The following is a 10513-nucleotide window of genomic DNA, read 5'->3' on the forward strand; positions in this document are numbered from 1 at the left end:
AGACTCCACCACCTCCCTGGGCAGCCTGTCCCAGGGCTCTGGGTCTGCTAAGGAGATCTAGACAGGCAGGAAAAGCAGTCTCTTGACATCCAGCCCTGTCTGGATATCCTTGCTCTTCCCCAAGCCCAGCAGTTCCCTCACTGGCCTCCTGGGACTCCCAAAACTTTTCCTGGCATCATCTGTGCTCACAGGCACAGACAGATTTCTCTGACAAGAAACAGCAGTTCAACATGATCCAGTTTCATAACCATGAAATCTCTCTCCTCAGCTGCTGCTACGGCCAAGCAGCGTGTGAAGGGGGTCAGCTTTACTGGTGCTCCCAGTGCACAGCCTGGGCAGGTTTAGGTGCTCTTGCTGGATATTTTGCATTTTTGAAACTTGACGCTGCTGAAGCAGGAAGATGAGGTCAGGCACTTGTAAGGACTGTTCCCTTTGACAAGGACAGTCCTGAGCTCCAAGATTACTGGGGCTGCTAATGGGATGTCTGAGTAGGTTTCAGGCCAGGAGCAGCTTTAATCACTCGCTCCTTTTGCTTTGGTGCTATTGGTGGACATTCAGCACATTTGGAGTTGGATGCTGGTAGAGGCTGAAAATGACATCAGGCACTATTAAGATCGTTCCCTCAGCTACAAAAGCTCTGAGCCTCAAGGTTACTGGGGGTGCTTTTGGGCATCCTGGGGAGTTTTCAGACTCCCAAGATATTTCAGCCCTCAAACCTTTTGTTGTGGAGCTATTGCTGGGCATTTAGTGTCTTTGAATGTGGACGCTGGTAGAGCTGGAAAATGATGTCTGGTGTTATAGGACAATTCCCATAGCCAGGAATGCCCTTTGCCCACAGTTTACAAGAGCTGCTTGTTGGCTAACTGGTAAGGTTTCAGCCCAGGAACATCTTTCAGCCTTCACAGATTTATTTGGGAGCTATTGATGTTTAGAATTTTCAAAGGCAGAACCTAGTAGAGCCACAAAAATTTTGTGGGGCAATCATAGGACTGTTCCCCTGGCTAGGAAAGCCCTGACCCCAAAGACACTGGGGCTACTAGTGGGCTACCTGGGGAGGTCTCTGGAAAGGAAATTTTTTCAACCCTTGCAACTTTTGTTTGCTACCTACAATAACGGTGGGAGATTCTCCCTGGTAATCCTTTTGTTATTAATTCTATAAATTCATTAATAACAAAAGGAGGGCCAGGGAGAATCTCCCACCTTCACTGGATCGGGGGGAACCACTGTGATGGAGGATGAAGAAAAGGCTGATGTACTTTGCCTAAGTCCTTAGTAGTAACACCATTGGTCCCCTGATACCCAGACCCCTGAGTGGAAAGATGGGGATGGGAAGTGGACTGAAGTCCCCATCATCCATGGGGAACTGGTTACTGACCTGCTCAGCCGCTTAGATCCATACGAGTTGATGGGTCTGGATGGGAAACACCCCAAGGTACTGAGGGAGCTGGTGGATTTCCTCCCCAAGCCACTTTCCCTTAGTTACCAGGAGTCCTGGCTGACCGGGGTGTTTCCACCTGACTGGAAGCTGGCACATGTGACACCCATCTACAGGAAGGGACAGAGGGAGGTCCTGTGGAACTACAGGCCTGTCAGCCTGACCTTGGTGCTAGGGTAGGTGATGGAACAAATTATCTTGAGTACCATCATGCAACACATGCACCACACTCAGGCCATCAGGCCCTGTCAGCATGGGTTTAGGAAAGGCAGATTGTGCTTCAAGCTGCTGATCTCCTTCTATGACCAGGTGACCCGCTTAGTGGATGAGGGGAAGGCTGTGGATGTGATCTACATGGACTTCAGTGAAGCCTTCATCAGTTTCCCCCAGGGCACCCTGCTGAAGCCTCTGTTCATGGATTAGATGGGTATACTCTTTGCTGGGTCAGAAACTGGCTGAAGGCTGGGCCCAAACAGCTGTGGTGAGTGGAGTTAAATCCAGCTGGCAGCACGTCACATGTGGTGTTCTCCTGGGCTCAGTGCTGGGGTCCATCCTCTTGAACATCTTTATTAATGGTCTGGAGGAGGGGATTGAGTGCAGCCTCAATAAGTTGGTACATGACACCAAATTGTGGAAGGCAGGAAGGCTCTGCAGAGCAACCTGGACAGGCTGGATCAATTGGCAGAGGCTTTATGGGGCTTGGTCATGAGCTTTGCTCACAATAACAACAGGCAGGGTTACAGTCCTGGAGCAGAGTGGCTGGAGAGCTCCCTAGAAGTACAGGATATGGGGGTGTTAGCCGAACATGAGCAGCGCTGTGCCCAGGTGGCCAAGAAGGCCAGCGGCATCCAGGCCTGGATCAGGAATAGTGTGACTGCCAGGAGTGGGAAGAGATTGTTCCGTTATACTCAGCTCTGGTGAGGCCACACCTTGAGTACTGTGTCCAGTTTTGAGCCCCTTGCTAAAAGAAGGACGTTGAGATGCTGGATTGTGTCCAGAGAATGGCAGAGTAGACAGTGAAAGGTTTGCAGCACAAGTCCTGTGAGGATCAACTGAGGGAACTGGGGCGTTTTAGTCTTCAGGATGCTGAGGAAGACCTTATCACTTTCTAGAAGTACCTGCAAGAAGGATATAGAGAGGTGCAGGTTGGCCTCTTATCTCAGATAACAAGCGATAGGATGACAGGGAATGGCTTGAAATTATACCAGGGGAGATTTAGGTTAGAGATCAGGAAGAATTTCTTTATGGAAAGGGTATTCAGCTATTGGAACAGGCTGCCCAGGGACGTGGTGGAGTAGCCATCCCTGGAAGTATTACAAAGGTGTGCAGATGTTGTGCTTGATGACATGGTCTGGAGGTGGACTAGGCAGGGTTAGGCTGTGGTTGGACTTTGTGAAAGATTCTGTGACTTTATGTTTGTTCCACTTCAAGGAAATTCCTGTTCTGTCATGGTGGGAAAGCATTGCCATTTCAGACAAGTGGTCAAGTGATTCAGTTGATGAAAATGTACTTATAAATATTTAATAAATGTCAGGAGAAATTTTAAGAAAGAAAAATATGTGCACCTTTTCAGGCAGACGTGATGCAGAGAGCACAGCCCATCGTTACCCAGCGTGTGGGTCATACTGTATCAGCAATGGGATGAACGTGGACCATCATATTCCAGTTTAAATAAACTAGAGGCAAACAAAGAAACAGGAACTAAACCCCATACTGAATAGAGACTGGTCCTAATGTGAGTTACATGGCCAGTGATATGCAGAAGATGAGCAGTTCATTGTTGCTTAGAAACATCCAGTCATCTGTTTCCACATGGCATCCTTGAGCTCCTGGTTCCTCATGCTGTAGATGAGGGGGTTCACTGCTGGTGGAACCACGGAGTAAAGAAATGATACTACCAGGTCCAGAAATAGAGAGGAGATAGAGGGTGGCTTCAGGTAGGCAAAGAAGGAAGTACTGACAAACAGGGAGAACACAGCCAGGTGAGGGAGGCAGGTGGAAAAGGCTTTGTGCCGTCCAAGCTGCGAGGGGATCCTCAGCACAGCCCTGAAGATCTGCACATAGGACACCACAATGAACACAAAACACCCAAAAGCTAAAAAGGCACTAAGCAAAGTGACTGCAATCTCCCTGAGGTAGGCATCTGAGCAAGAGAGCTTGAGGATCTGGGGGATTTCGCAGAAGAACTGGTCAACAGCATTGCCATGGCAGAGGGGCAGTGAAAATGTATTGGCTGTGTGCAGCACAGCGTTGAGAAACCCACTGGCCCAGGCAGCTGCTGCCATGTGGACACAAGCTCTGCTGCCCAGGAGGGTCCCGTAGTGCAGGGGGTGGCAGATGGCAACGTAGCGGTCATAGGCCATGACAGTCAGAAGACAGTACTCTGTGGAGATCAAAAATAGGAAGAAAAATATTTGATCCACACACCCTGTGTAGGAAATGGCCCTGGTGTCTGACAGAGAATTGGCCATGGATTTGGGAACAGTGGTGGAGATGTAGCCAAGGTCTAGAATAGAGAGGTTGAGGAGGAAGAAGTACATGGGGGTGTGGAGGTGGTGGTCACAGGCTATGGTGGTGATGATGAGGCCATTGCCCAGGAGAGCAGCCAGGTAGATGGCCAGGAAGAGGCAGAAGTGCAGGAGCTGCAGCTCCTGTGTGTCTGCAAAGGGCAGGAGGAGGAACTGGCTGATGGAGCTGCTGCTGTTGGACATCTGCTGCTGTCAGGTGTGGAGACCTGTCCAAGGAGGAAAAGGCAGTTAGAAGTTTGGGAACTCTTCCTTGAGGAAAACTTCTTCCAATTCACATTGACTCCCTGTATTCAGGAAGCCTTTTGTCAGGTCCCTTTTGGGAGGTCTGCTTTGTGCTGGCTTGAGTGTGCCACTGCTGGGAGGAGGGCTGGCTGTGGCTCTCAAGAACTCAGTCCTGCCTGGCAGAAGTCAGTAAATAGAAGGATGGTGTGATCTCAGACTAAATCCCCTGTGGATAGGAATGAGCTTTTCAGCACTGTCACTCCAATTTCACCAAGGGCAGAGCAGAGCTTTGGAGCTTTGATTTTCTCCTGACTGAGAGCTGAGGAATCCAGTCTCACAGGGCAGAGCTCCAAAGCCCTCCTGCAGTCTCATCCTACCCAAGGAGGATCTCAGCTCCCTGCTCCCAGCCAGGGACACACAGGGCTCAGTGCAGCTGCCCACACACAGGTGATGAGTGGCATTGCCACGGCCTCTGTGCCGAGATGTCTCCTGCATGGGGCTCCTTTCTGGGGCACAAGAGTCCCTGGGAGAGCGGTGCCATTGTGGGGGGCAGCTGCAGCCCAGCAGGAGCTGCCTGGAAAACCTCAGTCCTACAGATGGGGGTCCTGAAGTGAGGGTCAGCTCAGTGCCAGCCCCACCAATGGACATGATCAAAGCCCCAGGTAATGGTGGGACAAAGGCAGCAAGGACAGGAGGGGATACAGCAGGAAATGCTGCAGCAAAAGCTTTAGGGTCAGGATCAGACAGACAGGCACTCAGGGGTTTCTCCTCACTGCTGGTTTGGCTGCCAAGGAGAACACTCAGCCTGAAACCCAGTAACTCTGGGTGCAGAGTCTGTGCTGGGTGGCAGAAACCAGGAGGTGGGTGTCGGAAAGTGTCAGGGAGGTTCCAAATCCCCACTGCCAGGGCATTTCTGGGAGCAGCTCCTACTCCCTCCCTGACAATGCCCCTGCTGCCTGGAGCTGTCCCTGCAGATCCTTCTCTTTGCCCTTCTCACCTCCTGCTCTGTGCTCACAGACCTCATCCAACCTGCCCTGTGCTCAGCTCTGCTCTGCAGACCCCTCCTGGCATCAGGGCACTGCCCCAGGGAACCTCTGTGTGTGCAGGGCTCAGCCCAGGCTCCAACATCTTCATGAGAATCAAGTTTTCACTGCATATTCTCAAGGGGAGAAATAAGTTCTCATCTACCACACTCAGCACAGCCCCCAGGAGAGGAAAAGTCAAAGCAAAGACTCTGCCTTTGGAGAAATATTCTCTTTGGCATTTCTCAAGGATCAGCTCTGGCTGGGAGCAAAGCTGACCCAGGCAGCACTTTCTACAGCAGAAGGACCTTACATTGCCCTTCCCTGGGTCACTGCTTTAACCCAGAGGTGCTGTCTATATCCCTGTGGAAAGCCCAGCAGGCAGGCTGAGTGCTGACCCTGGCAGCAGCACAGTCCCTGCCCCAGCACACAGACCCTGGGATAAAAGGACCCAGCTCACAAGGACAGCCCTGGGCACCCCTCAGCCATGCCCAGGAGAAGACAGCTGTCCTGCCCTGTCCCTCTGATGGGGCAGAAGGGCATCCTTTCCAGGAAGAACATTCAGGTCTGTCCTCCTGACAGACCCCACACACTGTTCCATGTCCCTGCTTTAGGAGATCCCTCCAGGAACAGAACCTGCATTGCCCTGCACCCACAGACATACCAGGGACATACTCACAGGTAGAGTGCTGAGGATATTTCTCCTCCAGTGAGCTCTCAGCATCTGTCAGCTCTCTCAACCTCTCAGGTCTCCCCTTGATGCCTACAGGCAGTGTCCCCAGCCCTGTGTGCTTGGCAGAGGAGCTACTCTGTGGCAGAGCTGTCCCTCATCATTGCTGTAATGTTTCATCAGCTCCCACTGTCCCAGGAGTCCAGCCCAGCTACAGCAGAGGAGCAGGTGAAGGCGTCACGTACTCCTCGGCTCCTCTGAGGTATTCCTGAAGCTCCAGGGAACCAACTTGGAAAGACACTGAAGTCCTCCCTGCCATCTGCTCTCTAGTCTGGGGAGAAATCCTTCTGTCCAGCAGAGTCCTTTCTCCTCATCAAACACGAGCTGGGCAGAAGAATCACTTTTTCTTGTCTCCACATGAGACAGGACCCACAGAAGATGACGGGAAGGGGACTCTTTCCCCTTGGGGAGGGTAAAATGTATGACAAGTGACTAGATGCACCTCATCCTTGCTTTGCAGTCCTGGGGCTGAAAGGGGATGCAGCTTGGGCACATGGCTGCCCCAATCCAACCAAAGCTGGGATTCTTCTTGCCACAGTTCCAGTGGGCACAAAAGAGGCACCTGCTTCCTGGGAGCTGCTGGTCCCAGCTCTCATGGGAATTAATGGGGGGTGGAGGCCAAGAAGGAGGTGTTCAAACACCAACACCCAGTGAAACCTGAGGGGCCAGAGGTGCTCCAAGAGACATGCAGGGAGATCCAAGGTCAAGGAATCACAGAACATTAGGAGTTGGAAGGGACCTCAAAAGATCATCTAGTCCAATCCCCCTGCCCGAACAGGATCACCTGGACTAAACCACACAGGAACACATCCAGGTGGGTGTGAATTCTCCAGAGGAGGAGACTCCACAACCTCTCTGGGCAGTCTGTCCCAGGGCTCTGGCACCCTCACAGTGAAAGAGTTTCTCCTGACATTCACATGGAACTTCCTCTGCTCCAGCTTTGACCAACTGACCTGAATAAGGCCACCCCTCAGCCTCCTCTTCTCCAAGCTAACGAGGCCCAGCTCCCTCAGCTCAGAGGAACTGGCCAGCATTGCCCCTCTGCAGAAAGAGGACCAGCTCAGAGGACATTGGGACAGGCTCCTGGAATGGCTGCATGTGAAACGTGGCCAGGCAGGATCCAAGGATTCCCACAGGGAGGCACATGCCAGGGGGTGGCCTGTCACTGGGAAGCTTGCCCCACCTGGCTCTGGGCCTGTGAACAATGCTGCCTGCGGCTAGAGCGGCACCCCATGGAAGAGACCCCCCTCCAGCTGAGAGAGAAAAAGACCCTTTGGGAGGCCTGGCACATCGACTCTATTGGAGCCCTTGGGAAGGCGGAGGGGAAACAAGAGTATTAGTGGGAGTGGAAATCATTTCTGGCCTAGTCCAAGCCCAGGCATTTCCAGGAGCAGCAGGAGAACATCCAGGGCGGGCCCTGACCAATTGGTTTCGCTTTCTGCCAACCCCCAGTCTGCTCAGTCAGCCCAGGGCAGTCATTTCACTGCTGCCAAGGGGCAGGACTGGGCCAAGGAAGGAGGAGGCAGGTGGGGATTTCACCCCCCGTGTTACCCCCAAGCTAATGGGATAGTGGGGAGAACTAATGGGCTTTTGAAAGGGTTTTTAAAAGCTCATCTGGGGAAACGTTTGTGCCCCCTTCTTCAGCCTGGGGTGGCAAATGGATTTATAACTTTAGGCCAGCAGGTGCCCAACGCTTTTAACCTGAGAAATTTTTGGGGATGTGGGAGCCATTCAGGATTTAAAGACTGGCCATGGATGTTGAAACAATATCCCCAGAATGGCTCCTGAGTGATCTAAGTGACATAACCATTGGTCATGATTCATTCTATTGGAATGAGGAAACAAACCCATGGAAAACCCCAGTTCCAGAAAAGGGGGAATATTGTCTGAATTGGAATGACAACAATGGAGGTTTTGTGGGTCACAGTGTTTGTGACTGGACCTTCAGGTGTGGAAATCCTTGTGTCTTCCCTGGTTGTTAACCCATTAATTGTACAACTTATAATCACTCTTTTCCTGTCAGAGGTGACATGTTATGGTGCATGTTGAGCAACACCACTGGTGAGCAAAACTCATCTCTCAGTGGCTAAGTTGGGCATGGGTCAATGAAATTGGTCATAAGAAATGATTTGATAGCTTTGGGTCTAATAGGAATCTTATGGGAGTTGAGATATTGAGGGAATCCAACCCTTTGGCTTGTGGTAGAACCTGGTTGGCATAACCAACCAGGAAGTTACCATTCAGTGTAACTATAGCAATCAGGTAGGAGCATGGAGAGGCATCCTTTGGATTAATGGAATAAAATCAAATAATTGAATTAAGCATCCTTTGGGTTTAAAATACACCACATATTTTGAAACTCCCTGTAGTTCTGATTTAAGACTCAAAGTGAAATGACCATTTGGCTTTAAATGTCATTACTGGATTTGTGGCCACCATGCTTATTGAAAATGACCAAATAATTGGAGCAGAACATGTTATGTAGGTTATATACACCCCTTCTTTTTGTTGTTCTTGTGTCCAGAGCAAAGTGGAAACAGTTTGGGAATGAAGGTCTATGACGACCTCAGTCGGTATCGAGGGTCCCTTGGTGTTTCTATAGCAGGTCATTGCAAAGTGTCTGGGTCACACAGGACCAAGAGCTGCTGGATTAGGAAAGGATGGAAGTGAACCATGTTATTGCAGCCTAGACAAACTAGGAGGAAAGAAAGAACAACTCACAAAGCTACTAAATACACACAGGTCCTCACGTGAGTTACATGGCCAGCTCTGTGTAGAAGAGGATGAGCAGTTTATTGCTGCTTAGAAATACCCAGTCCTCAGTTTCCACACGGCATCCTTGAGCTCCTGGTTCCTCATGCTGTAGATGAAAGGGGTTGACAGCTGGTGGAAACATTGGGTAAAGAAATGCCATTACCAGCTGCAGAAGGTAGGCAAACACAGCATTTTGAGGATAGTGCTGTGATGCAAGAAGTCACTGGGAGGAAATGTGGACGAGCTGGTGGCTTTGTGTTTGTGGGAACAGCTGGTGAGGATGGAGAGACAGCAGTACAGGCAGGGCCATCGTGGGGTGGGAATGAGATTGGAAAGCGTGTTGCGTCCCTGCAGCCTAAAGGAAACATGCAGAGGTGTGAGGCAGTGTGGCACGGGCTGTGGTGCAGATGGCCAAAGGGCCTGATAGGTCTTTGCCCCCTTGGCTGTGGCTGATGTCCCTGCCACAGAGGCCTCAGGAAAGACACATTGTCCTCATGGCCATGGAGCATGGCTGACTCCTTGCACCCACCCCAGGGGAGGCCACCGTGTGTCATACCCCGTCCTTCCCTTGGTGTCACACTGCCCACATCCCAAGGAAGAGCCCTGAGACACAGGTGAGGGTCAGGATCTCCCTGCCCAGGGGCTGGGGGTCAGCGCTTGGCATTTCTGCTTCATCAGACCAAGCCAGGGTGTCTTCAGCATCAGAGCTGCCTGTGCTTTGCCTGGGTTTGTCCTCATGGCCTCCAGTTGTCTGCTCTAAGGAGCCCCTGGGGAGGCTTTGTCAGGAATGTCTCCCAGTGGGGCCTGTTGGTGCTTCAAGGTACTTTGGGCATTACTCCTGACTTGGACTTCTGGAGAGGATTCTTCACTGTCCGCTTGGTATCTGAGGTCTGTGGACTCAGAAGAAAAGACACCATGGGGCTCATTAACATCCAGAAAGCCCTTACAAACATGTTTATTCACATAATTTTCATTAAAGAGCTCAAAACTCCTACAACTACTTGGATTTTAATTGGGTCCTTAGTAATACAGGTTTCAAAGGAAATTCCCATGGAAGACCTTTCTCCAGTCACAGGTATTTTCTGTCATGGCTCAGTTGATAGAAACAGTGACAGCAGCATTCTGTGATGGACATGGGTCTGCTAAGGAGATCTGGACAGGCAGGAAAAGCAGTCTCTGGAGATCCAACCCTGTCTAGAGAACCTTGCTCTTCCCCAAGCCCAGCAGTTCCCTCACTGCCCTCCTGGGACTCCCAATACTTTTCCTGGCATCATCTGTGCTCACAGGCACAGACAGATTTCTCTGACAACAAACAGCAGTTCAACATGACACAGTTTAATACCCATGAAATCTCTCTCCTCAGCTGCTGCTACGGCCAAGCAGCGTGTGCAGGGGGTCAGCTTTCAGAGGAGATTCTCTGGAACAGGAACATCTTTTGGTCCATTGTGGTGGTTTAGCACTGGCTGCAGGCCAGATGCCCACCAAAGGCATTTTGCTCACTCCCCTTTGTATTTGGACAGGGGAGAAAATATATTGAGAGGCTCAGGAATCAGTGTAAGGACAGGGAGAGATTGTCCTGTCATCAATGACATGGGCAAAACAGACTCAACACCAAGTGAAGTAGGAAAACTACTTAATTTATTACACTGCACTACACAAACAGTGACACTGGAGTTGGGAACGCAACAAAATGTTAAAACAAATGTAACCAGATCTTAAAACACTTTCCCCTCCACCACCCTCTTCTTAGCAGACAATAGTCAGAATTTTGCTCCCTTCTTCCCCCTCTTTGCAGCACAGGGGGGCAGGGACTGGGGAGGAT

General features: G+C 50.9%; 1 protein-coding gene across 1 annotated transcript; it reads right to left on the reverse strand.

Moving 5' to 3' along the window:
- Window positions 1–3219: 3219 nt before the first annotated feature.
- LOC311200980 (olfactory receptor 14A16-like) lies at window positions 3220–4146 on the reverse strand (the record flags this gene model as incomplete). Its single annotated transcript, XM_084275279.1, has 1 exon — window positions 3220–4146. The coding sequence occupies one exon, from the start codon at window positions 4144–4146 to the stop codon at window positions 3220–3222; it is 927 nt and encodes a 308-aa protein (XP_084131405.1).
- Between the last annotated feature and the right edge of the window lie 6367 nt (window positions 4147–10513).

Source organism: Gallinula chloropus, assembly GCF_964237585.1.
Source record: "Gallinula chloropus genome assembly, chromosome: 25".
Classification (NCBI taxonomy): domain Eukaryota; kingdom Metazoa; phylum Chordata; class Aves; order Gruiformes; family Rallidae; genus Gallinula; species Gallinula chloropus.